General features: G+C 37.5%; 2 protein-coding genes across 3 annotated transcripts in view; one reads left to right on the forward strand and one right to left on the reverse strand.

The window, feature by feature from the left end:
- Positions 1–12,074: 12,074 nt before the first annotated feature.
- On the reverse strand, positions 12,075–24,318 carry ERH (ERH, mRNA splicing and mitosis factor). The gene is made up of 4 exons (XM_006915158.3): positions 24,166–24,318; positions 22,161–22,248; positions 17,388–17,508; positions 12,075–12,578 (listed from the first exon to the last, which is right to left on the reverse strand). Exons 1-4 carry the CDS (start codon positions 24,166–24,168, stop codon positions 12,476–12,478), a joined length of 315 nt encoding a protein of 104 aa, XP_006915220.1. The 5' UTR covers positions 24,169–24,318; the 3' UTR covers positions 12,075–12,475.
- Positions 24,319–24,437: 119 nt separating this feature from the next.
- The window catches only part of SLC39A9 (solute carrier family 39 member 9), a 36,583-nt gene continuing 33,253 nt past the window's right edge, over positions 24,438–27,767 (forward strand). The window contains exon 1 of one of the 2 annotated variants that reach the window (XM_006915159.3): positions 24,438–25,432. In XM_006915159.3, coding sequence (XP_006915221.1) covers positions 25,322–25,432 — 111 coding nt within the window. In that variant the 5' untranslated portion in view covers positions 24,438–25,321. The remainder of the gene's footprint in view (positions 25,433–27,767) is intronic. The other variant, XM_025049087.1, reaches the window with a different exon arrangement.

The following is a 27,767-nucleotide window of genomic DNA, read 5'->3' on the forward strand; positions in this document are numbered from 1 at the left end:
CTCCAAACTCAGGCCCAGCCCTGGCCCAGGTCCCCAGGACTCCTAAAGGGGGCATGTGTTTAAAATAGGTACATGTCAGACTGTTAACTTTGCAGACAGAGGAGTCCTGGCTGGCATGGGTCTGAGAGATAGACGAATGGGTATAAGTCATGGGCAAGAATGCCCAGAGCTTCCCTCTGATTCTCCGCTTCTATCCCTAGCCACGGGTGAGGGGCCTTCCTAGAGGTTCACGGAGTGTCCGTACTTCCCCCTTTACTTCGGATCAGGGTTGTACTGGAATTGCCTCTACTTTTCTACACTTTCCCCACTAGATTGCAAACTGTGTGAAGAAAAGGACTTGTGCACAGCACCTAGTCAGTGCCTATAGGTGTTCAATAAATGTGTGGTAAGTGAATGAATCAGTACAATAAAACTGCCCTCCTCCCTCAGTTCTGAGAGTCTCTGGTCTTGAAATGCATTGTTTGGGATACATGTCAGTTTGTTCTCAGCTTTCTCTTCTAATCTGGCTGTTGATTCGGGTTTTCAAGGAATCAGGTGAAGTTTAAACAGCGAAAATTCTTTTTCATCAGGCACAAGAGACCCAGCATTTGCAAGTTAATGCCAAATCAGTGCCTGATTAAACAGACAATGAATGTGAAAACAAAAATTACAAAGTGGACGTGATACAGCTAATATAGATGGGGATGCACCTACCTTGTGAGAAAATTGCATACTAATGATTTGCTAAATTTAGGCTAAAATAGTGAAAACTGTGGCTTTGGGAGTATCTATGGTTTTAGTTTAAACTGGGAGCAAAGAGAAACTGATGAAGGCTTCTCCGTGGTCCAAACTGTAGTCTTCTTGGAGCTTTTGCCCAGGGCCATCTCTCCGCTTAGGATATCTGCCTATAGTTTATTTGCATACAAATTGCAAACATCTACGAGGTCTTCAGCTCAAGCAATTTTTAAGTAAAATATTATTGCTTCCTCAAAAGCTATATTTCCTTGGTTTTTCTCTGTATTCTTCTCATATAGCAGCCACTCCCATCAACCCAGATTTTCAATTCCAAGAGTGTCTGCAAGAGAGTTGAAGGAGGAGGCAAAGGAAGGGAGAGCAAAGAAGGGAGAAAGTGGCTGGGCAATCGAACCCCCTTTTCAGGAAACCCAGAACCTGATCTAAGTGTTTTAAGTATTATTTTGTTTAATTCTAACAAAATAAGTAACTCAAGCTAACTCTGTGGGGTCAACACTATTATTATCTCCATTTATAATGAGGAAATCAAGGTTAAGAGCTGTTATGTCAGTTGTTCGAGATTACACAGCTAGGAAATGGAAGGGCCTGAACTCCAAGGGTGTCTGGCTCCCAGAATTATAAACCATACTATCTCTGTAAATCCTTTACTCTTTACATAGTTTAAATATACAAGGCAGTCCTGTTAAAATTATTAACAATAGTGTACGGGGTCTACTGACTAGTGACTTCTACACTAAACTGTTTTCAGATCTGAATGTGCTACAGAGATTTCTGGAGTTATTATCAGGATAAGGCTGGGTGCATAATTTGCAGGGTTTAGTGTAACATGAAAACATGGGTCGCCTACTTCATAAACTATTAAGAATTTTGAAAATGGCAACAGCAGTGTGGGGCCCTTCTAAGTATAGGTTGCACACCCCTGAAACCGCCCCTGAGTTGGAGTTCTTGCTGGAAACATGTCTGTTTTGTCTAGGTATCTACCATTGGATTTGGCACATGATAGAAATGAAAAAACTGCTGGCTAATCGAATGAACCAATGCAATAAATATTCATCTACAACTACATACCAAGCAGTGTTCTAGGCAGAGGGGATACGGCAGTAAGCAGCACATACGAGGTCCCTGACCCCATGCAGCATGTATTCCAGAGGGACAGAAAAACACAACGGTACAGCTACCAGAAGGTGGGGATCATTGGGGGTCACCTTAGAGATTGCCTATCACACAGATCCCACCTCTTCCTTAGGTCAGGTGGCCCAAGGAAACGTTTCCAACCAAAACATTTCTTTGGGATTCATGAACGCCATTAGAAAGAAGGAATCTTTTTAAAACGGTGAAGCTTGAAGACTCTGTGGACAGCCATGTTCCCTACCAAGAGAAAGAAGCTGGTCCATGGGATAAATGAAGCTGACACTTAAAGGGAAGCAGAGACCGGAAATGGTAAGTATTTTTGACTGCCCATGTTTCTGGTTCCATATGACCCTGAGATTCACCTGTGTTCTGGCCATTCTTATAGTTTGGTTATACGAGTCGATAAACTATACCCCCTCTATTGTTGCCTATTCGAGGTGGGTTTCTGTCATTTGTAACAAGAGAATGACAACCAGCTAATGATCCAGAGTCTCACACTGAAGCAGGCATATCAGTTAGGGAATTAGTGCAGTAATTAAGGTGAGAACTAACTGATGAGAGCCTGAACTAAAGCACTGGAAATGGCGATTAGGGCCCAAACAGGAGAACATATAAGAAGGCAGGAATCATGTAGGTCTGTCTTATTCACCGTTGTATCCCCAGAGGGCAACATTGTGTCTGACACAGAGTAAAGTACTCCATAAATATTTGTAGAATGAATGATTAAATTAATGAAGGCAGGAAGACAAAAGTAAAAGCAGGATTTGCTGACCAATAGGAAATGAAAGATGAGAGAGAGAAATACAACCTACTGGTTGGCTGGCTGGGAGCCCTATTCAAGACAGGAAGAGCTGCTTTGGGTAGGGTCAGTGGGTGAGAGTCCATCACTTTGGGTAATGAGTTTGGTTTTGAACTACCAGCATGTGTTTTCAAGATGAGTAGCTGGTCTTAGGGAACACAGCTAACCCATCTACATGAGAACATCCCTGTCCTTGGCCTCCTTAGCTCTGACCATGTAACTGAGTGACTCCACTGCGCACACTCAAAGCCTATTTACTCGCTAGAGAAAGACCTAATTTTGCAAATAGGCAATGATCACAACCACCTTAGGGACTGGTGGTCCTTGATTAGGAACAGTCTAAAGTTAGCATGACAAAATCAGCCGTCAAGTGTCAGCCTAATGAGTCTTCCTGACTTCCAGCACAGTCCTCTAGGGTCCCCGGTATGACAGCTTACTTCCCAACCAGACTGGGAAAGATTATAGAGAGGGGTTGAGAAGCTTGAAATTGGGTATTCAGAAAACACATTTGCTTTTCTCCTCTGGGGATGCCCACTCTGAGGCTGGGCATAGATGGCAGCTTTTTAAAAACTGCCGTTGTAAAGCTGTCAGAAGTCGGAAATGCCCCCTTTTATTTTGGCACTCCATGTCCATTCAGAAACAGTCTAGGGAGATGGTTAAGCAAAGGTTGTTAAATTCCACCAGAATTTAGCTTGAAGTGCTGACTGTGTTTACATCCCTGGGCGGAAGCTCATTTGCATGTGTCAGAAATGCAGCTTCAGTGGCTCCACACATCCCCTGCTGCTTCCAGGCTTGCAGAATGTCAGCCTCACTACAACTAGCTCAGCTTTCTTGCACAGTCCTTCAATTCCTCCTGCCCGAGTGGCCAAATAGTACAGAGCAAAGTCTTCTTTTGTGACCCAAATATGTCCTGCTTTGAGAATGACTTCTGAGCTCAGATTGTGTGGAGGGAGCTGGGCAGAGTATCCTGGTCAAATGGAGTAGTGACCGTGAGGTGCTATAAATAGCAAGGCACTATAGAGGGGTAAGGGATGAGTGCTCATCTCCAGCCTCCGAAATGATCATGTTGGCTTCAGCACTATAACTAGGGAGCAGTCAAGACAGGATTATAACTATGTTATCAATCATTTTTTAAAAAACTTTCCATTATGGAAAATTTCAAGCGTATAAAAAAGCAAAGAGATAAATACTCACCACCAGCTTCAACAATTACTAATTTATGGCTAATCTTGTTTCATCTACATTCTTCCACTTAATTATTTTGAACAAATCACAGATATTATGTTATCTTATCTATAAATGTTACAGTACATATTCTAAAAGATAACAAAAAAATAATCACAATATCATTATCAAACCTAAAACACTTCACAATTCCTTAATTCTGATGGCATCTTACACTGGAAGGTGAAGGCGGCTCCTGTACTACCTTCTTTACCCTTGATCTCTAACAGGAGCAATGTGTCAAATGCAAAACCATGAAAAAGGCAAAGGATCAAGGCAAGATTATGCCCACCCTAGGATCATCACTAATGTGCTTAGCAACTTTAATATGTAAGTAGGCTAAGAGAGAAGTTAAAAAAAAGACAAAAACAGCAACCCTAGCCTTTTAGATAACCTTTTGGCATTTTCCAGTGCTATAAGGCAGCCCATTAGAGAACAGAGAAGTGTCAGGAGGCAAACAAGATTATTTGTCTGATCAGCCGGTGGCAGGACTGCTGTGGGGTCCTAGGCCTCTACTAAGGTGCAAGGATAACTTCATGGTAACATGAATTTTTTAGACTTTTTTCTGGTCATGTTGTTTTAATAACAGTATTAAATATTTCTGGGAAATAAATGTCATTAAAGTACAACATATATATAGAAAAGTATACAAAACTCAAAAGTTTACTTATTTTATAATAATGATCACTTAGCGAGCTCTGTTTGTCTTAAGGATTGAGTTTTACAATGAAAATGAGATGTAATCAGCACAACTGCTATTTGGGCAGCCAGTCATAGGAATGTTTACCATGCGGAATCATCTTTATGGATGAGCAGGATGGGAGGGCATCCCTGTGAGGAGTGGCCTGCAGTGGGGAGTCAGAAGACCAAGTAGGGGAAGCTGTCTAAGCAGAGTGTGGCTGGGTAGGAGGTATCAGAGCCTAAGTGGGGTGAGGAGGCTGTCCATGTAGGGGACTCTGAGGGATCCTCCTGTCCATGGGTTTCAGGACAGCATGTTCCATGATGAGAACTAACACTGAGTCACTGCTGGGTGGTCTGCTGAAGTGGTGATATAGAATCTTTTCTAAAAACTGTATAATCCCAATATCTAGGCTGGTCAGTTGCAGGAATTACTAGGCAGTATTATAGACATAGTCACTGTTTGCATACAGGTCACATAAGCTTCAAATACTGTTAAGTAGTAATCATTAGCCTTTTACCGAAAGGAAAGATGTGATTTCTCAATCCTAGTACTTGAATAGACCCAGAAAGCCTGGCTCAGAGAAGGCAAGTTGGGTATCAAGGCTTTTGACCTTGAATCCCTTAGGGCAGCATCAGGACTTTAAGCTAATGTACATTTGCCCTCAACAACCTTTTAGTACCTGTACCTCCAAATCCTTTCATTTCTCCGAAGGGAGGAGACACACACCCCTCCCCTTAATACAACTGCAACTTCCCACTGGGATTTGCTTAATAACTGAGGAGGGCATTATGGTAATCCTTCCTGGAATTACCTTGTAGGTGGAAGGAAGTGGCATGACTATGCTTCTAATAGGCATCTGGGCTCACTGACAGCGTCAAAGACAAAGCAATCTCTGAAAGGTCAAGGCCACTGGGGAGAAGAGGCCTAGCAATGTTGGGTGCTCTTCAAACCGTTTACCCTCAAGTAGGTACTAAAAAATCAACCATACCCTTTCTCTCAAAGACTAGAAGGGCAATGTAGTTGGCCAAGCCTGGGGGTTCCTGGGACAGGGTAGGTACTCCACAACAAATGCATGTAGGTGAAGGTAGAAGTTAGCACCATGGCAACCCCTCCAACCTCAGGCTTCCAGGGAAGAAAGCATGATCTATCCCATTTCTCTTAAATTACAGTCCAGAGACCTTAAATTTAAACATCTGTTGACAAGAATACAGGGCCTGTCTCAGTTAAATGATGTAATCTGTCCTCATTAGCATTCTTCCCACTCTCTTGAAAAGCATAAAGAAAATTACCTTGGCACAGAAGAGGCTTTTCAACCAAGCTCTTCACAATGTGTTTCAAATCGAACATCCAGTTAAAGCACATAATTACCAAAAAGAAAGGAGTGTGCTAGGTAAGTTGACACAGCATCTCTTAATGTAGCTGACGGGACTACTATTCTCTTCAAAGACGAAATATCTTTCTTAGGTCAGGTTTACAAGTCAAACTGTCTAGTGGAGGAGATAGGAAACTGAACCATGAAGGACTTATCTCCCTCTAAGGTTTCTGTCTCTGAAATTCCCCTTAGACAATCATCTAGCTTCTTCCAACTTCTCTGTCTCCCAAATGTCATGATTTCAGTCTCTCAGCCCCTCCTTATCTCTTAGCCCATCATTGTTCATTTGCCTTTGTCTAGAACTTGGTTAGCCTTTTGATATTGTGCTTGTGACCTATGATTCCTTGCCACCCTAACATTCCCTCCACCCCAGCATTCCCTCCCATAACAATCTTGTATTGCTCCTTGTATATGCTCTTCTCTACCCTCTACTAGATGGTGAGATCCATACTGCCTAAGACCATTCTTTGTTCATTCTTGTAGTCAGTTATGTAGCTTGCGATGTTACCCTGCGGATTCAAACACTCGTGACTGCACACCTAATACATACTGGGTACTTTCCTATGTTATCTCATGGAAAGCAGTGTAGTGTATCTTTCTACTTAAAGTATGGAAATTTGTTAAAAATGCAGAACGTGAGTCCACTTCACACCTAAATCTGCATTTTAACAAGAACCCAGGTGTGCAACATTCACGATGAAAAGTAGTGATATAATGCACATCAGAATCTCCCGAAAACTTATGTATTTTGAAGTTCTGTTATTGGGTGCATATAAAGGTTGTCTCGGTAAATTTACCCTTTTATGATTATAAAATCTCCCTCTTTATCCCTGGTAACATTCCTTTATGAAGTCTACTTTATCTAAATATAGCCACTTTGGCTTCTTATGATTAATGCTTAGTGTTTGCATGACATATTTCCCCCATCCTTCTAACCTGTGTCTTTATATCTAAAGTGGGTTTAGCATATAGCTGTGTCTTGCTTTATTAATCCAATCTGACGATCCCAATCTTTTAATTGGAGTGTTTAGACCACTTACATTGAACATAATTATCAATTTGGTGGGGCCTAAATCTATCATCCTGTTATCTATTTGCTCACCTGTTCTTTGTTCTGAGTCCCAAAACAGGAGATATTCTACAACTGCCTGTGGGTGAAGGTGGGAGTTAGTATTACAATGGCAATTCCTTACCCCTACCCCAGGCTTCCATATTATCCTGACTTCTGGATTATTTTTAAGTGACTGCTCTCAGGTTTACAAATAGGTATCTTTAACTTTTCAGTCTACCTTCAAATAACATTTCCTCTCAGTGTTAGAAACATTCCAAGTGCGTATTTCCATTTTTTCCTATTATCCTTTGTATGATTGTCGTACATTTACATCTGGATGTTATAAACTACACAGTACATTTTTACTTTAAACAGCAAGTTATTTGTTAAAAATTTAAAAATGAGAAAAAGTCTTCTGTATTTGCCCACATATTTACCATTTCTGGTGCTTCTCATATATTTGTATAGATCCAAGTTTCCATCTGTTCTGATTTTCCTTTTGCCTGAGGAACTCCAATATTTCTTGTAGCACAAGTATGCTAGTAACCAATTATCTCAGATTCTGTTTATCTAAAGGATCTTTTATTTTGCCTTAATTTCGGAATCTGTTCAATGAATATAGAATTTTAGGTTGGTAGTTTTTTCTCTCAGCTTTTAAAAAACACCATTCCATTCCTACATACTTTTAGATGAGAAGTCAGCTGTCATTCTTGTTTGTTCCTGTTTTTCCCTCTGGCTGTGAAGATTTTATCAGTAGTTTTTATCAATTTAATTATGATGTGTGTTTTGTTTATCATAACCTGGGGTTAGTTTAGCTTTGTGGATCTGAGTTTAGTTTTCATCATATTTGAAAGATGTGGGTATTATTTCTTCAACTTTTCTCCCACATTCTTTTTCCTGAGACTCTCAATTATGTTAGACAACTTGCTATTTACAGGTCACTGAAATGATCCATATTTTTCAATCTTCTGCCTATGCTTTAGTTTTTAATAGTTTCTATTGCTTCTACCTTCAAATTCACTGTACTTTTCTTCTTCAGTGTCTAATTTGCTGTTAATCCCATCTGGTGAATTTTTCATTTCAGATATTATATTCTTCATCTTTAGAAATTCCATTTACTTAAAAAATATCATCTATTGTCTCATAAAATATTCATATTTTTAATTTCTACATATAGCTGTTTTAATGTCTTTGTCTGATGGTTCTATCATCTGTCGTTTCTTAGTTTCTATTGACTGATTTTAGTCAGATTAATAGTTGTATTTTCCTGCTTCTTCTCATGTCCAGTAATCTGAAGGCAGTACAACTATGAATGTGACTTTGTTCAGTGTTTGGTTATCATTAATCTTCCTTTAATGAGTGTTAGGCTTTATTTTGGCACATAATTATGTCTTAATCAGTACACCTCTTCAAGATCTGTTTTTAAAATTTTGCTAGGGTAGGTCTAGAGTAACCTTCACTTGAGGGACAGTTTGGCCTTATTACTAAAGTGTAACACCTCTGATGTCTTCAATAAATGTCCTGGGTGATCACCCAAGACTCTGGCTAGTCAAAATTTGTATGTCTGTCCACCCTGTGGGCTCTGGGAATTGTTTTCCTGACTCACCAGTCATTCTATGCCCAGCCTCGTACTCAGCAAAGATATCAGCGTTATTTTTGTTGGCTCCCTCTTTTTCCAGAACTTTGCCTTGCAACTCCCAGCTGCCTCAGTCTCCCTTGAACTCTGTCTGCAATTCTGCAAGGTAGTTGAGATGTTTGGGTTTCTCTTGTTATTCTGCCTTTCAGACAAATTGTTTAGAGCAGGGGTTGGCAAACTATAGTCCATGGTTCAATTCCAGCCTACAGTCTATTTTTCTATGGCTAGCAGGCTAAGAATGGCTTTTACATCTTTGAGGGGTTACGTGTGGCCCACAAGTCTAAAAAATTTACTACTGACCCTTTACGGAAAATGTTCGCTGACCCCTAATCCAGAGGAAAATCTGGGAACCTTATTTTTAAAAAGCTTTCCAAGTGATTGTGTGGTAGCAATCTCAAAACCAGTTGGTAGGTCAGTATTTGGAATCCATTACTGTGGTGGAAGGAATGTGATCTTTGGAGCAAGAGAGACCTGGGTTTTACTTCTCGACCTTAGATAACTGCTCTTAAATCTCTATTTCTACAGTTATAAAATGGTAACAATTGATATGCAGAGGATGAGAGATAAGGTACTTAGGTAAAATAGTTTTGTGATACAGAATAGGACACCATAAATGGTTATTATTATTTTACTGATAAAGCACTCATCACTTTTTCTCATTGGTTGCGTGCTTCTGGTGTAAGTCAGTGATTAGTTCCACTAAAAATGTGTTGACCTCCCCCATATTCCCTGCACTTGTTCCAAACGTTTCTCACCATCTTCAAGCCTCCTGATATCAGATGGTAACTGATTTTACCCCTTTAATGGATTGAGACCATCTAACACAAACCTTTTCAACTTTCTATCTAAGCTTTTCTTTTAAGCTGCATTATTCCATCAGTACACCTAAACACTTATCCTCTTCAACTGGCACTGCAATCTTTCACGATCAATTACCTAATTATAATACACTTTTTTACCTCAGACCCTTTCTCTACTTACAAATTACCTTTACTGAGAAAAATCTGTCCTAACTTACCACTGCACATTACCACTTTACTTCCTAGTTTCCAGTGAATTTTGCCTTCCTCACCTTTACTTAATTCCATTTCCCTTACTCTTTATCTGAAAATTTGGTTTTTGTCTTCATATTAAACTACTGAACAAGACTTCCTGAACTCCGAGCCCAAAGCCTTTTTTTAACTTGTCTTACCTTTCTCATTGAAAAATTCTCGACTTGGCTTCTGGGACATTATATTCTCATTTTCCAATCTAGTCTACACAGAGTAATGAGTTTAATCTTCCTAAAGCAAAGATTTGACAGGTTATGCCTTAAAAATCATTAAAGACTATCCACAGCCTATAAAATAAACTCTGTAGCTTCATGTTTAAGGCACTTCAATACTAGCTTTCCTGGCTTTTTACCACTACTTTCTTAAAACAGTCACTTTATTCCATTCATGGCAGCTTACTTGCTATTCCTCAAACACCCCCAAGTGCTATACCACCCCCTTATTACTCCTGCCCTGTTTTCCTGTTTTGGAACTTTAGTCATTCTTCAAGGCCCAGATCAAACATTTCCTCCTTCATGAAGCCAGCTAGATGTGCTATCACACACTTCTTAAATATCTGTGGATAAAAGATTAACAAAGCTTCTGCTCTATGGACATATTTAACCTTTGGTTAACTTTCTAATTCCGTTCCTAAGGAAGAATGATAGACTGTATTACTAGCCAAGACTGCCTAAACAGTTTATATATTAACCCTCATTTTCATACCAATCTTCAAAAAATTAGTATAAACAATTTGATAAACAGGCCATACTGATATGAAGTTGATGTCATACTAACTCTGCCCTGCCCTCTTTTCTTCAACCCAAAGTCTGGTCTGCTTTTAGGACAGCAAAAATTGTCTGCCTATCCGTTGCCCAAGGCACTTAGTGAACTGCTGGAAATAGTTTATGCCAGAGAACTGTAAGTGAAGTAACATAGTTAAAATACCCTGTTTAACCCTGTTTATACTACCAGGACCTCTTAGATCAAATGCTAAAAGCAAGCAGCATTGTTAAGAAATGTTTTAGAAATTCTCAGGTATATAAAATAAGGTAGATTAGAGAATTAGGAATTTTTAAATTTGGTAGGTTTCACCTTTACATAGTAGTATAAAGTATCACTTTATAAGCAGAAACCAAATCTGTTTTACGTGTGGTTGAGGAATGGCCACACAATCAATACACCAACTCTCTAATAACACGGAGTGGCTGTAGCTTGGCCAGACCGCTAAGAGTTTCATCACAGACTTCACCTTAATAACGAAAAGGCTACTTCTGCTCCTCTTTTGTGTAGTAACAGGCATAGTCTCCATATTTAGCCCAGTCCTCTTCTTCCTTAAACCTTATAAAGTATGATTCAAAATACTGCTCCCCTCCTTTTTGCTCTCATCACCCAACATTTAGGACACAGATGTATTCTAATTTCTTAGAAACTTCTATTTTCCTATGCAAGCCCAATACCAGAAACGTATCGTATTTAGGAATCAAGGGATCCCATTCCCTCCAGATGTGCTCTAGAGTATTCCACAGAAACTGAAGCCAAGATCATATCTGTTAGAGAAATAAAACTATGTTAATAGGACAGGCCAAGCTAAAAGTAGGACGATCTGACTTACTTTTGGACCTACTGTCTCTGTGAAAACATTTTAGCCTTAAAATTTGGCTGATTCATATGAAATATTAACTATAGCTATACATAATTTTATAAGGCAAACTATTAATAATCCTTTAATAAAGTGATGAGATTTCATTAATAGAATTAGTCTATAGAAGAAGTGAACACATATAAATATTAACTCAGAATTCAGTTCTGCATAAAACAAGAAAAATAGTTAAGGCCCTAATGTAAAAGTAGGGGAGGGGAGAAGGAGAATATAAGGCCAGTCAGGAAGCCTCCATAAAAACTGCCACTCTTATAGTACATAAAGATATTACTGGCTATCAGTGATAATAGGAGAATCAGAAAATAGAGGTACACTACAGTGTATATTCAAGTCATAATGTGACCATACTCTACATTAAAAGCAAAATTCCTTGTATTTTTTCCGTGGTCTTTCCCTCACCTTATAGCTTCTGTACAAGACTTTTAATCAGAATTCAACTGCTGAAGCCTGAGAAAGGCACAAGGACTTCCCACAGAGTACATGACCAAAGCTAAGGAACCAACCTGGCTGCTACAACAGACAAGCTATGTCACCAGAAAATTTTTGATATTTGCCATCAACAGGAGGAACAAACTTTGGAGCTACAAATGAGATTTTTACAAGGCTAGAAATAGGAGGTAAAAACTTGTTAGCTTCACATAAACCACAGCAAAATTAAAATTCTTTGGGTAACAGCCTATTAGTTTTGTAACACAATGCTTTGCAAGGAAATTCAATGCTCAGAAACAAACAAACAAAATCACTCGCGAAAAATATAACTAAAGAACATTTATTTGTTTTTCACTAGACTGTATCTTGAGGACATAACTAACCTGTGCCACCACCCCCCCCTTCAACTTGAAGAAGGGTTAGTACAGTGAATGTTATATAGCAGATATGAAGAGTTTTTGAAGGATTGGAATCAACATTATCTGACAAAGAACAACTTCCATCTAAATAATCATAAAAATATTTAAGTAAAAAAAAGGAAAGAAAGAAAAAAAAGGGGGTGACAGGGGTTTCAGATTGAACAAGATCCTCACATTTCATCTAATACATTCGATCCTGGCTAGAGTGTACCAAAATGGAAACAGGATTACTATAATACAAAACTTCCACTACAGCACGCTGTACACACCTGTGTTCCACCCCACTCCCATCCCCTTCCAATACAACTATTTCCCGGCCTGCTGGGCCTGCCGACGAAGGAGCACGTAGATCTTCTCTTTAATCCAGTCTTTGTTATAAGGCTGGTATGTCTGGGTATCAGCTCGGTAACTGAGGAACAGAAAAGTAATGAGCAAAGTTACAATGGTTAATTACTGTCATTCTTTAAAACCCCACATTATAACCGCCTGATGATGGCAGAGACATGTAAATGTTCACACATGAACTTAATGAAAATATAAAAGCTGATTACATAACTGTTAAATTTTAAGTGATATGAACTTTAGATCACTTAGTACAATCTTAAAGCAGAATAAGAAACCAAGGCCTAGAGATCTTAAATTCTCAACATGTTACACAGAACATCTACTTTTTAAAATGAGTTATGACCAGAAAACACATGTTCTTCCTCCTACATAGTTACTATTTTTATGGTTCCTCTAGTGATTAAAAAACAAAACCAAACACTAGTACCAACTTCAAATTTGCTAAATTTATTTTGAATTAACTAAAAAAACCTTTAAAAGCATGTTACTGCCACAAAGATCTCTTACCTGAAAAGTATTAACAGGAGGAAATCTTTTAACCTGTATTTTAGGATTTGCTTTTTAAAATAATGCTAGAGGCCAATGGAGTTATTAGAAAACTAACAAGCTCCAAAATGGCTCTTATCGGTAGGGAAGGGTCAGGCATGCAAGGACTAGCATTAGCAATGAAATTCCAATGCTCAAGGCATCTTTACAGGACTCAAAAAAATAGAAACAGTCCAGTTGACCTACAACTGAAATCTAGATGGTTAAACAATAAATTCATATTTGGATTGAAAAAAATAAAGCTATAGTATAAAAACGCAGGCGGTAACTAGAGATTGCACAAATACAAAGGATATCACAGTGTTTCAAAGCCATGTGCACCATCTGGTGGAAACACTGCATGGCATCCAAGAGAGGCACAGATGCAGTTTGCCTTAAAAAAACTTTAAGGATACCTCCTAGAAAAACAAAATCTTGATTTATCAATTTTGTTTCATTTTAACCAGAAGTTTCATATTTTAACAAAAAATTACATAAGTACCTATTAAGAAGTTACCAACTGCTAGGTATAGCTTTAAGTACTTATCTGAATCAACTCAATTCTTTTTACAACCCTGTAGGAGTAGATAAAATTATTCTTTTTGGAAACCAAAGCACAAAGTACAGCAACTTATTAGCTAAGTGACTTTGGGCAAGAAGAAGCTTAAACACTCCTGACCAGAGTCCTTACTATTAACCACTGAGCTAGAGACCTATGCTTCAATTTTTAGCAAGAGAAACAAACTCCAAAGTAGGAATTTTTTATACCATTATCATTTCTTTCCCTGAATGGTAGGGTCAGAATTTGATTTATTAAAAATGTACAAGCTTTCTACTTTTACAGAATGGTTAACCAAATAAAAAGAAACATTTAGCTTTTTACTAATGTTCTTTTGTTACGAGAAATATTTTAAAAAGCAAAACAAATTTCTTCAAATATCTTTTTCGTGTTTCCTAATTATTATTATTTTTAACCAACCATCGCCTTTCCACCCCTGACCTATGGGTGTTGCCATCTCCCCTTAAGAAATGGATCTCTGAAGGCAAGGCATCTCTTCCCATGCGCTTGTGGCGTGCACCTGGGGCCTGGCGCACCCGGGGTATGGGCCATGGTTCCGCTGGGGGTCGAACATAGACTCTTCTGCGTGTAAAGCAGATGTGCTAACCACTACTCTATAGAGCCACCCCTTGTGTTTCCTAATTAAAGAACTGCTAATCTAGTCTACTTTAAAGCATGGCAGAATAGACTATAATATTTATGTTAACACTGGAAAAGAACTAAAAAAGAGGCAAAATTTTTTAGAACTATAATATCTGGGTGGGACTGCCTTATTTAGACACCCCCCAACAAGAACATTTTGGTTTTGAACATTTAGAAATTCATCAACTTGCATGCTATTTTCCAACTCAAGAAATAGTATTAATGCTTTCTTTATGGAAAGCAGTATATTGGTGACTGTTAACTGGCACCTGAAAATGAGACAATTAAATGTTACGTACATTTATAAAATCTCAAACTGTTGGCACAGATGAAATCTTTTAGCCCAGTGTTATGGTCAATGAATGCAGGTTTATACGAGAACAGAAGCTGTAGGACTGAGCGGTGAAATCAGCCAGTGTCTTCTTGATTAGCAGTAATTATCCCTGTTATGATAATCAAGGATAAAAATATCCCTATTGTCTCTAAGTAAACAAGAAAAGCCTACATATTCAAGAGGCCGTTATCTTAGAAAAAGCTTATTTTAAAAAACTTTACAGATCAGAGAACAGTGAAGAAATTTGTAGTCTGACTTCAAATATATGAACTACAAATCCTCCATGCCTAAATTTTGTCCTAGGTTTAATTATATCACAAAGTACAATCTTATTCGTCCATTTCTTCCTATATTAGTTTAAAAGAGAAAAAGTTCGATGTCATCGCCATATAAATTTAATAGAAACAAGTACACAATTTACAAACCAAAGCTGGGCTCAATTCTTGGTCTAAGGAATAACAGCCCAATTCATAATCCCTGATTTAGGAGAGGGGCAGGATGTGCTAACCGTCAAAGAGGTGCCATAGCAATAGGTGGCCTCTTTGGAAAGAATGCCTTATTTCTCCAGAATATTCAAATAACAAAAGGGGCAAAACAAAGTCACACGGATGAAATGGTTCTAAATCCTAAATTTGATTCTGAAAGTTTTCAGAAGCCAAAAAGTTTCAACATTAGAGACAGAAACATAAACTACAATTCATAGTTTTTTTGATAAAGCAAATATCAGAAACCATTTTAGCATACTAGATGTAGTTTCCAGTTTACATTTAATGGCACAAATTTAGAAATGTTATGTTCTGTTGTTAATGACATACTTGTAGTATGTCTCAAAATCATTTTTTCTTTGTGTAATTTTCACACTGTGAATAAAACAATTCTTGGCTTTAATTCCCATCTGTCGAGAATGAGTGCCATGTCCCAAAGCATCAGGATTAGATACCTGATATCTCAATATGTCTCAATGGTTTTTATAAAATTGGAATAACAGCTATTAATTTTTAATAAAATCAGTAATTCATTTAAAAAATAAAGCACAGGTATGCAAGTGAACTGTGAGACATTGCAATATTTAGCATGACAGAAGTCAGATTCTTTCACTTTTGTTTAACCATCATATCAATTCAGAATATAGCTTTACTGTAAGCAAGGGAAAAGGAAAATCACTAACAATTTAAAAAGTTATACCTCAAATTGTATTCTATGGATGACATGCATCTATACAACCAATATTTACTCAATATCAACTATCTGCCAGATACTATTCTAGGCACTGATGATACAGCACTGAATAAAAACAAAGCTCTCTGTTCTCAAAATCTAGAAAGTAAATATACATTATTGGTGACTTCATATCGAGTAGATGGTTCCGCCAATATCTGGGCCTCTCAGTTCCTCGACATTCTTTCTTCCAACGATCTCGTCTCTTGTCCTTCCGTGGCCAGATCCCTACATCTTGTTCATTACCAGCAACTTCAATCTCCCAATTTCAAGCATTTCATTCTTTGATCACTTACTACTTCCCAATACCTCAACTTCAACAATCCTCTGACTCCACAGGGACCTATAATTAATTGATTCTACCTCTGTCTCATCCCCTAAGCCTTGCTTACATTTCATGATCATTCAGTTCTTTACACAATATTCCCTTGTATACACCCTCAACTTTTAGCAATATCTTTGCTAATTCTCTGCATACAACTATCAGGTTAAGAGTGACCAGGAAAAAACTATCACAATGACTAATTCCATTTTAAATTCATTAGCAGGTACCTCATGAATGACACATTTCCCAATCCCTTCACCCTAGATTATTTCTTACCTCTTTTCACAAACTTCCAATACTCACCCATAACTCCAAATGGTGTCCCTACTTCTTAGATAATTAAAACGATCAGAAAATAATTTCCCTAAGTTCCACCACATCTGCCTGCTCTCTCTATTTTAGTATTAATGAACTGCCCAAGGTCTATCTAAAGCCATCAATTTCTCTCTCTATACTAGATCATACCATCAGTCTGCAAATTTACCATTATTCCCCCTACCTTAAAAAAACATTAAATAAATCTATTTCTTCCTCCAGCTATAACCTCAGTTCTCTACTCTCCTTCTGAGCTAAATTCCTTAAAAAAGTTGTCTGTGTTGGCTGCCTACAATTCTTTTTTTCTTATTAGTATAATACCTGCAGTTTTGTTGTTCTCTTATAGTTTTCTGAGCTTTTTATATTAAAATAATTAAGACTGATATGTTTTTCATCACTGAAAAACATTTACTTCTAGCAGTGTCTGGCATGAAAAAAATTTTAAATCTGATGAATTTCTGAAAATAGAAAACATATGGGTCGGTCTAAAAATCTCACTCTAACATACCAAAATATGCATGGTTAACACCGGGTAGGATTAAAATTAAATTCCATTTTGGTCCTACATATATTTACATTTTAAAAATAGTGTCATAAAAACAGAATAATCTTAGTTTTAATTAAAAGCCAATTACTTTAGGGACAAAGACTATAAAGGAAGAAAAACAAAGAAAAAGATTGGTTTAAAGAACAGAGAATCAGGACTTTGAAATTCTTAATTGGCATCTTCTCTGCATACTAACTGAACCAATTAGCAAAGTTCTTAAGATTTTCCTGTGCCTTTAGCTTTATGTTGTCAAGTTATTTTAGAGCTATATGTAGATGAAATAATAATTACTACCTAGAAGTCAAAATGCAAAGACCAGTGTCAGGTAGAGTGAGCTCCCAATACCATAAATTGCCTCAATAAACAAGAGGAAAATACAACTTAAGAGACATGGTGGTTAATACTTACACAAGGCAGCTGAGGTCTGCCAGATCATCAATAAAATCAAACAACTGACTGATATCATACGTGATAGAGGGGCTGTTGGGATTCATTCTCTTCAGATGTTCCTCATACATTTTACAAACGCCTAAGAGAGGAAAACCAAGATCTTAAAATTGCATAAACTTTAGATATAAATAGTATGCTGATTATATGTTGATAACATAATACTTATTTTCATAAAGTTGGGCTAGCAATTTTATAAAAACTTTATAAATTCTCCAGAACATTGGTATTTTGTGCCTTAATAATAAAAAGAGTACTATGAGCCATTGTATCTAAAAGGACTTTAAAGACTTGTCATATATGATGGTTCTAACAAATGAAGACACTATCTTATCAGGTTTTTCATTAGCCACAGAGTAAAGAAAAATACCACACTTGTAAATGATACTTTCTATTTTGCTTTCAAATTTTGAAACAATGCAGCAAACAAAAAACCAACTCCCATCCTACACAAAACGAAAAGAAAATCCAAAAACAAAAATAAATCAAAATTGGCAATGAGGAAGAGATTATCGTAACAGAGTATGTAAGATCCTTAACTCTGGATTCAGAGACTTGACTCCATTCCCGAACCCTATCTGTCAAACAGAGATAACAGTATCTACAAAGAACTGTTGTGAAGATTATGCAAAATAACAAAGAACCAGTACATGCAATAAGCATATAAGTACTCAAATGTAAGTGATAAAAAGACAATAAAATGAGCACAATCACTGAGACCAAATTAACATAATTATCTAAAGAGCACATTATTTAATTTCTATACAGTGACACAGTCCTCTCTCATTCCTACAAAATGGAAACATAACCTCTTCAGTCCAATCCCACTACAAATACTTTTAAGACTACTATGATGAATAGACGAGTGAATAAATGTTAGTTAGGAAAAACATGTCCTATCCTGTATGCACAGGTCCTCCGTTTACCTCTCAACTGACTTCAAAAATTTCCTAATAAAAATATTCAACCACAGAGCTATCAAAAGCTATCTTAGTTATGGTTTTTGATTGGCATAGTATACCACATTGTGATCAGAGAATACTGATTAGAAAGGTCAAAATGGAAAAGAAATAAAAACCAGGAAAATAAATTCACAGCTACCATATTTAATGGTGAAAGATGGATGCTTTTCTACTCAGATTAGGAAGAACGCTAGTGTATCTGTTCTTGCCACATGTATTCAATATTGTACTGGAAGTGCTAGCCAGGGTGATTTGGCAAGAAAAAGAAATAATAGGCATTTAGGTTGGAAAGGAAGAAGTACAACCATCTCTTCACAGATGACATAAGCTTGTATACAGAACATCCTAAGGAAACCATGCACACACAAAAAACTATTAGAACCATTAAGTGAGTGCAACAACACTGCAGGATATTGCGTCAATATACAAAAATCGACTGTATTTCTATAACCTAACAATAACAATCTGAAGATGAAATTAAGAAAACATTTCCATGTATAATAGCATCAAAAAGGAATAAAACTCTTAGAAATAAATTTAATAAAAGAAGCATAAGACATACACTGAAAACTATAAAATGTCATTGAAAGTAAATATTTAAATAAATGGAATGATATCTCATGTTCATAGATTGGGAGACTTAATATTAAGATGATAATATTTGCCAAAATGATCTATAGATTCAATGCATCCTCTATAAAAATCTGAGCTATTTTTGCAGAAATTGACAAACTAATCCTAAATTTGATAATGGAAATACAAGGGACCCAGGAGAGCCAAAACAACCTTGAAAAAGAACAAAATTCAAAGACTCGAACTTCCTGATTCCAAAACTTACTATAAAAAGACAGTAATCAAGACAGTGTGGTAATGCTGATGCCTAAGGATAGGCATATGGATCAATGGAATAGAAATGAGAGTTCACGAATAAACCCTCATAATTATAGTCAATTTTTTTGACAAGGATACCAAGACAATTCAATGGAAAAATAGTCTTTTCAACAAAAGGTGCTAGGACAACTGTATATTCACATATAAAAGAATGAAGTTGGACTCATACCTGCATTTATAAATTTATAAATATTTATGAATTTATAAATATTCAGTCAAAATGGCTCAGAGAACCCAAATTCTAAAACCCTGGAAGAAAATATAGGCACACATTCTCATGACTTCGGATAAGGTAATGGCTTCTTCAATGTGACACCAAAACCACAAGTAACAGAAGAAAAGATATATAAATTGGAGTTTATCAAAATTTAAATCTTTTGCGTTTCAAGGACCCTATCAATGAAGTGAAAAGACAAGCCAAAGACTGAAAGAAAATCTTTGTAAATACATATATCAATCTGATAAATGACTGTTATCAAAAATACACAAAGAACTCCTAAAACTCAATAAGAAAACTCAATTTAAAAAATGGGCAAAAGATCTGAACAGACGCCTCATCAAAGAAGATATAATGACGGCAAATAAACATTATGAAAAGATGCTCAACATCATGTTATTAGGAAACTGCACATTAAAACAATGAGATCTATACATCAGAATGGCAAAAATCCAAAACGCTGACAACACCAAATGCTGCCAAGGATGTAGACCAACAGGAACTCTCACTCACTGCTAGTAGGAATGCAAAATGTCTGAAGACAGTTCGTCAGTTTCTTACAAAGCTAAACATAGCCTTACCACACAAGCCAACAATCATACCCCTTGCTATTTACCCCAAGGAGTTGAAAATTTACATCCGCACAAAAACCTGGACACAAATTATTTACAGGAGCTTTATTCATAAGTGCCAAAATCTGAAAGCAAGCAAGACGTCCTTCAATAGGTGAATGGATAACCAAACTGTAGAGGATCCATACAACAGACTATTATTCAGTGATATTAAAAAATCCGCTTTCACAAAAGACATGAAGGAATTGAAAAAGCATATTTTTCTAGGTCCAAGAGTCAATGTAAAAAAGCTACATACTATATAATCCAAACTACATGACATTCTGGAAAAGGCAAAACTCCAAAGACATTATGGTAGATACACATTACACATACATGAAAATCTGCAAAATATTCAAAGCAAAGACTGAACATAATGTAAACTATGGACTGCAGTTAATAATAACGTATCAGTACTGGTTCTACAATTGTAACAAATGTGTCACAAAAATATGTAAGTAATTGGGGAAGCGGGGGTTAGGTGCAGGGGTTAATATGGGAATTCAATTCTCTAACAAACAAATTTCTTGTGAACCTAAAACTACTCTAAAAAAATAAAATCTATTAATTAAAAAGGAAATGGAGCAAAGAGGGAAAGCTCTGCTTTCCAGAGGAATATTAACTACTGTAAGAGAAAAATAAGAAAATTACCATTTGGCAACCACCATTTGAGAACTGATTTAGTAATTCCATCTGAATTATTTCTAACTTTTTAAATGGAAAATAAATCGCCATTTCTAATTTAAAAAGAAAAAAGCTATTAAACCACAAAAAGATATGGGAGAACTTTAAATGTACATTGCTAAGTGAAAGAAGCCAGTCTGAAAGGACTATATATAGTAATGATTCCAACTCTAAGACATTCTGGAAAAGGCTAAACTAAGGAGGCACTAAGACCAACAATTGTCAGGGGCAGAGGGTGGGCTGGCGAAGATGAATAGGTGGGACAAAGAGGATTTTTAGGGCAGTTAACTCTTCTGTTGATTCTGTAATGGTGGATATAAGACATGCATTTGTCAAACCTACAGAACTGTACAACACAAAGAATGAACCCTAACTATGGACTTTAGTTAATAATAATAATGTATCAATACTGGCTTGTCAACTGTAAACGAATGCATCATACAATGCAAGATGTTATTAATAGGAGAACTGCATAGGGGGTGGGAAGAGGGAATACATAGAAACACTCTGTATTTTGTTTAATTTTTCTTTAAACCTAAAACTGTTCTAGAAATAAAGTGTATTAATTAGAAAAAAAGTTAGGCTTCACTAAAATCAATGAAGGGTAGTAAAGAGTATTGCAGAATCAACGATCAGACATGATATAGGTAAGGCAACATTCTGCTAAGGCAGCACGTAGACAAAGCCTACATTAGTGGCAAGCAAGGAGGACAGCAGAGGAAGGGACATGAAAAAAGAACAAGCGCTTCGCTCTTTAAAAATCCGGGCATAATTTCATGGCAACCAAAGGCATGCTGCCAGCTACCTAGAACCTGTCTCTATTTCAGCTGTCTCTATTTTCACAGGTCTACCCATTGTTGGCTTTGAATGAACAGATTTTTAAGTCTAATCCAGTTAGCTTTGGGTAGCAACAAATGGCAAAAAGAATGACTATAAAATCTTTGTAACATAAGAAGAATGGACAATTTGCTAGAAAGGGTGTAGGGCATGCACAATTGGCTTATCTGATATAATGATTAAATGTTAAAGATGAATGAATGCAATTTGTGACAATCCAATCTACATGCTCTCATCTAATGGTTTACTGAATAAAGAAACATTAAGAGCTAACAGTTCCCCTTCAGTGTGGTGACCACTTATCAAAGCACAATAAATTATACTGATTTGGTTCCATTTGTCTTTATTCTCTGAACTAATTTTTATTTCCTAACAGCATTCCTAAATATCTACTTCCTCTGCTCAAATTAACAAACCCAGAAATCTGGAGAAAAAAACAAACCTAGTTCCTATATGAGACACATTCTAATAGTGAGTGTCAGGAAAAAAATAAGTGAAAGATTTCTACCCCTAGAACAGTGTTTAAACTCACCTTCCATGCATTCATTCACAGATTCATAGTCAGCGTAAGTTCTGCCTTCTGGCCTCTTGGTAGGCTGTACCAGCAAAATGGTGTGAGACTACAGGGGGAAAAAATGTGATTTCACTGTAAGTTTCTAACTCACATTTTGAGAAATTCATAGTATGCTATAAAATCCTTCATGGCAAATTATACTATTTTCGATACTTACTGCCCAATGACAAGGATTAAGAACTACTAAGAACAAAAAAATGACTATAAAACTATAGTCAAAAATGGTTATTTTAAGAGGCAGTGCTTTCCTGTTGCAAATTTAAGATCATAATACCACTCAAATCAGTTTTTGTGACTTTCTTCTTATTGAAGCTATTTTCAGAACCCTTCGGTTTTATTAAAAACCCAAATATATTTTTCTTATCAGTTTTTTTTCCTTCTTCTGGACAGATTTGGTCCTTGCCTTCCTTATGGTCTTCTTTCTTGGAGGAATGACCAGTACAAAATATATATTTAAAAGCTATGAATATACATACAAAATATAAGTACATTTAGGCAAATACATATATTTTATATTTGCTACAAAAGGAAAATAAGATTGTGAAACCTAATCAGAAAAAGTTATGCAGAATTACCTTAATAAAATCTCTCTATTCTCAATGATTACCAAGTAGCTGTGATTCACTTTAATGAATAGTTAATCTGGCTTTGTCAACTTTCTTAAAGTCTCACAAACATGAACCCTAAGGACAGTCATTCTGCTGAAGCAGAAATAATACATACACACAATTTACTCATTAGCTTTGAAAGAAATTGAAGCTTGTATCTCCAGTAAAGCAAAAGTACTTAAGACTGCAAAAGCTGAACCAATAAAATTTTGCTTTAAACACACTCTAATTTTTAATTATATTCTGATTGATAGGAATTATCACTGACATTTGTCCAACAAGAATGGGTTATTAACTGCTGTCCCTTTCTCAGATTTTAATCTAAGCATTTTAACACACCAAATAATGACATAAAAAGCAGTGAAAGGACACTCAGATAAAATGACTTAATCAAGGTCACATTGCTATTTGTGACAAAACAGGAACTGGAAATCAAATTTTCTAATTCCAAGTCCCCTTTAGGAGGCTATGTTGGGTCAAACACGGAAATAACTGAATTCAGAAAAGTACAACCTGAAAAAGTGCCTTAACAATAGTTGCATAACTTGTTAACAGTAACTGTAGCAACCAGGAAACGAAAGGTTAAGTGTGGAAGTAACCACGATTACTCATAACCCCCGTGAGCATCTCCCTTTTGTGGATTAAAAAAAAAAAAAAAAAACCCACCCACCCACTCCACTATTACCTCAGTAAAATTCTAAAGAACCTGGACCCTCAACTAAGTCTATTTTTTCAGCTTACAGTCCCAAGAGAATACAAATAAGAGTAAGAACAGGATTGAGGGTTGAGAGTAACACCAAATCAGGCATCTAAAGATCTTGGAAAAAAGAAAAAAAGATATATATAATACATTTTTTTTTTCTTTTTCAAAGCCAAAGCACAGGAAAAAAGAGGGGAGGGAAATAGCTGAGCAAGCCCACTACAAGCAAAGACGACCCCTCCTGGCCCACGCGCTGGGTGCAATAAATTGAAACTGTCAGCTTTGGGAACAGGTTTGTCAGGCATCCCTCGGCCATTGTTCCTACAGTAGGCTAGAGCGTTTGGAGGTAAAGAGCATCATCCCCACGCCTGCCTCTACCGAGCAGCAATCGGGAGAAAAAGCATCCTGGAGCACCGCACGCATCGCCCAAGCCAGTAAGCGGGAGAGCAACCATAGGGCGGACCCGGGCTCCGGGGCCTAGTGCCAGGCCCAGCGTTTCGGCGGCGGGAAGGGAAAGGGAAAGGGTCCACTCGCAAGTTGGAGGGCCGGGGAGTAGCACGCTTGTGCTGAATGGGGGTGAGGTGGGGTAAAGGATGTACAGGGCTGAAGTAACTTGGAGACTGGGGGTTCGGGGAGCCGCTGAGGCCTTTCTCACCATCGCGCCAAACTCTTTCGCTGCAGCCGCCGCCGACACTGCCGCCGCACACGAGCTTAGCCACAACGCCGCCAACAGCCAATACCCGCGAGAAGAGCCGCCGGAAGTCGTCAGAAACGCACCGCGAAAGAGCCTTTTAGACCATAGAGGCTCACATATTTCCGGCAGCTAGAGCAGATACCGACTCTGTTTCAGCCATCTTGGATAAGGGCGATGAGATACACAGGGAATTTTTCGGAACTTGAAAAGGAATCTTTTTTTTTTATTGTCAAGACTCTGTCTTCCGTATTCTCGTTATTAGACATAACGGCTAAAGCGATCACTGATGTAGACAGTGACACAAGTCATCTTTCATTAGCCCTACTAAAAAATGGCGGCAGTATTAGAATCCCGGCCCATAGGTCGGTTGTAACCCGGAAGTACCTTTCTAAAAGAGGGGGCGGTGGGGCAATCCGGAAGTGGATGTAATGAAGGGGTGCCACTTGGCGGCCATGGCAGCTATAGTATCAGTGGCTCCGGTTCAAGGCCCAGCAGAGTGGAGTAATATGGGCAACACCGGGTATAGGGCAGAGACAGCTTTGTATCGGCTTCGCTGATGAACCCCTAAGACCCATCGTTAGAGACTTGCAGGACTCCTTTCCTCATTCTAGACTCGGAGGAGAGTTTGCTGGGACTGGTGGGCTGGTCCCAGCCTGAGGGAGTAACCGGCAGGGTGCCCCAGGGAGCTAGGAGCGCTGGGAGAACGAACAAGTTCGCTTGGGTTTTCCTCCTTTTCCTGCTGCCACCTGGGACGTTGTCTGTGGAGAGAGTGGGCCCTTTGTGCCACCCTCATTCCGACGATTGAAGAAGTCGCTCATTCGCATATTTCCCCCCATGGACTTTTCCCTTCTTTAACTGTTAACCCACCGGAATCCAGTGACTGGCATCTGAAAACCCAGGGGCTGGGACCTAAGACTGCTGAAAGTTCTCTCTGGTGCTAATATCAGCAAAAAAGGGCTGTTTCCAGGTACGTTCAAGAGCAAGGTGCCTCGTGAACACATCTGGTGGGGAGGACGAAGGAACTGGAAAGTCCACTTGTTCTCGTGGAATCACGCGTTTAAGAACCTAAGCACCCTTTGAAGCCACTGACAATTTGTAGTCTGGTGGTGGTAGTTGAATGAAGGAGGGCAGAATGGATGATTTCATCTCCGTTGGTCTGCTGTCTCTGGCTATGTTGGTGGGATGTTACGTGGCTGGAATCATTCCCTTGGCTGTTAATTTCTCGGAGGTAAGAAATTCTCAATTTTCTGTCAGCTGTCAGGATGGCTGCTAGGAAGTAGTGACAGTTTTAAAGGGAGACTGCTTCCACAGTTAATGTCAGAGCTAAAGATCTTATTAAGGAAGGTTGTCTTTAAAAAAAGAAAAAGATGCATAACATTTAATAATAAAAACAAATCTCACATTTAGTGTTAGGATTCTTAACCTGCGGTGGGTGGATCCACTGCAGATCCTGGAGTAATCTAAACTTACCGAAATTGCATATAAAAATTTGAGGCTTTGTGCGTTTTCCTGGGGAGAGGCACCATAATATTCTTTTGATTCTCAAAAGTTTCAAGGAATGAAGGTTCCAGGTTGCTAAAAAGAAATATTAGTGGTGAATATTATTTGTTCATCGGAGTTGAAATCAATATAACTTCTCTTTTTGAGGAAATCAAACAGTTTTTTGGAGAAAGATAGTTTTTTTAATTACTGTATCAGAATGAAGAAAAATGCTCATAAAAAAACTTAAATTAGGTTCTTAACTCACATTTCCTTTTAAAGGAGAGCATTAGACTGGATATTCGAAGTTATTTTCAAATCTGGTTAGAAATGAATTTTTCGTTAATATGTTTGACATTTGGTTAATTTGTTTGGTTGTCATTACTTGAACAAACATTAACTAACAGGGAAGAAAGATGAAAGCATTGTTCAATGAAGATGCAGATAGGTTCTTCGAGTTGTCATAAAGAATTTACAACATCACAGTGTTCAAAGATTTTGGGAGAAAAACTACTACATGGGTAGAGGGGAACAGGATTTCATGAGTATGCCCTGGAGTTAAGTAGTAAAATAGGCCCTAGTTTCACTGCCAGTCCTGAAAGTGCTTTTAAAGGACAGCGGAGAGTAGAATGTCCTGAAGTAGGAAGGAAAGGTATAGATGAAGTGTGAGGTAGGCCTTGAAGAAACCTGAGGGAAGAGGCATTGCTGGTAAAATAGCCTGTGGTGGGAAAGAAGGTGGGACAAAGCCTTAATGAAAAATAGTAAAGCCCACAGTTAGCTGGAGGAGAGGCTTGAATTGTTGCTGCTCCTTTTCCTTTTCGTTTTTGTACCTGTACCCCTCAGCATCTAATGCTAACATTGAGCTAAAATTTTTGAGCACCTAACTTCATTTTAAAAGCTCAAGGAGGTACAGATGAGGAAACTGAGATTCAGATTGTGTCTGTTTCATGAAGTATGTTAGAATTAAAGCTGTTTTTCTAAATCTAGGTTTTTCTGACTCAGCAATTATTAGCCACTTTGTCCATTGTGGCAAAGGTAGCAAACTGGGAACCCATGTACCAAATCTAGCCCACAGACTATTTAATTTTACTATTGTTTTTTGACTATATTGCCTCAAGGCAACATTTAACTACAGCTGAGTAGTGATAGAATGTCGGCTGTCCTCCTAGCTATGTGTGAAGCCTACTGGACTCATTTTGGCTACCTGCCTGCCCAGTGCTTTGTGAGCCTGCTGTTTTTCCTCTAACATAAACCATATTTTCTTGTAACTACATTAGAATCGAATTGACATTAATAGGGCTGACATTTGTGGGGTTAAGTTGGTTTGTATATCCAAACTTACTGAGGTAACATCAAAATTGTAATTAATTCAAATAAGAATCCGATAAATCTTATTTCTATAAAAGGCTTAGGACTTTTCCAATTTTAGTATTTTCTCCATCTATCTTGGGTGATTTTTGCAATATGCAGATATATGCTATGACACTGAAAGGAAACGTGTACATGAATTGTGTAATTAACTAGGCCATTAGTAAAGATAATTGGTATGACGTGTCATTTATGGCTTTCTAAATTTATGGTCATGTGGTCATTTCCAGCTGTAGTTCTTAAAGTGCTAGAAATCCGCATTCATAATATCTACTTATCATGCAGAAGGAACAATGCATTTTGAACTATTAAAATAAAAATGAAAGTCATATGTAACTTAGTCAAAGACATTTTAGAATTGAACTTGTGTTTTCTATCTCCTAGAAATTAAGCATTTTTTCCTTAGGCAAATTATACTATTATTACCAACCAAAGTATCGTGAAACTAGTGAGATGATAAATTTGTAAAAATAAACTTCATTCTTAGGGCCTGGGAAGCACAATTTCTACTTTAGAAAATAGTTCTCCAGATTCCAACATTGACTAAGGTCTAGCTTTTTTTAGAGACTAGTGTTATTATACATAGGAAGACCAATAAACCTAATTTATTTTACAGTTCACTTTTATTTACATGAAAAGGTATGCTTATTATTCATGTTCTTAATCTAGCTGCTGCTTTGTCATGCAATACTTTTTTCTTCAGAATTTCTCAGCAG

The sequence above is a fragment of the Pteropus alecto genome, unplaced genomic scaffold (assembly GCF_000325575.1).
Source record: "Pteropus alecto unplaced genomic scaffold, ASM32557v1 scaffold276, whole genome shotgun sequence".
In the NCBI taxonomy this organism is placed as follows: Eukaryota; Metazoa; Chordata; class Mammalia; order Chiroptera; family Pteropodidae; genus Pteropus; species Pteropus alecto.

Bases quoted from the DNA above. Each gene is read 5' to 3' on its own strand.
- ERH (XM_006915158.3), bottom strand. The intron at 17,509-22,160 runs GTGAGTTTAAAC...TTCCTCTCTTAG, and splicing joins TGTGAATGAATGCATGGAAG to GCGTTTGTAAAATGTATGAG. The intron at 12,579-17,387 runs GTAAGTATTAAC...TCTGTTCCTCAG, and splicing joins GCAGACCTCAGCTGCCTTGT to TTACCGAGCTGATACCCAGA.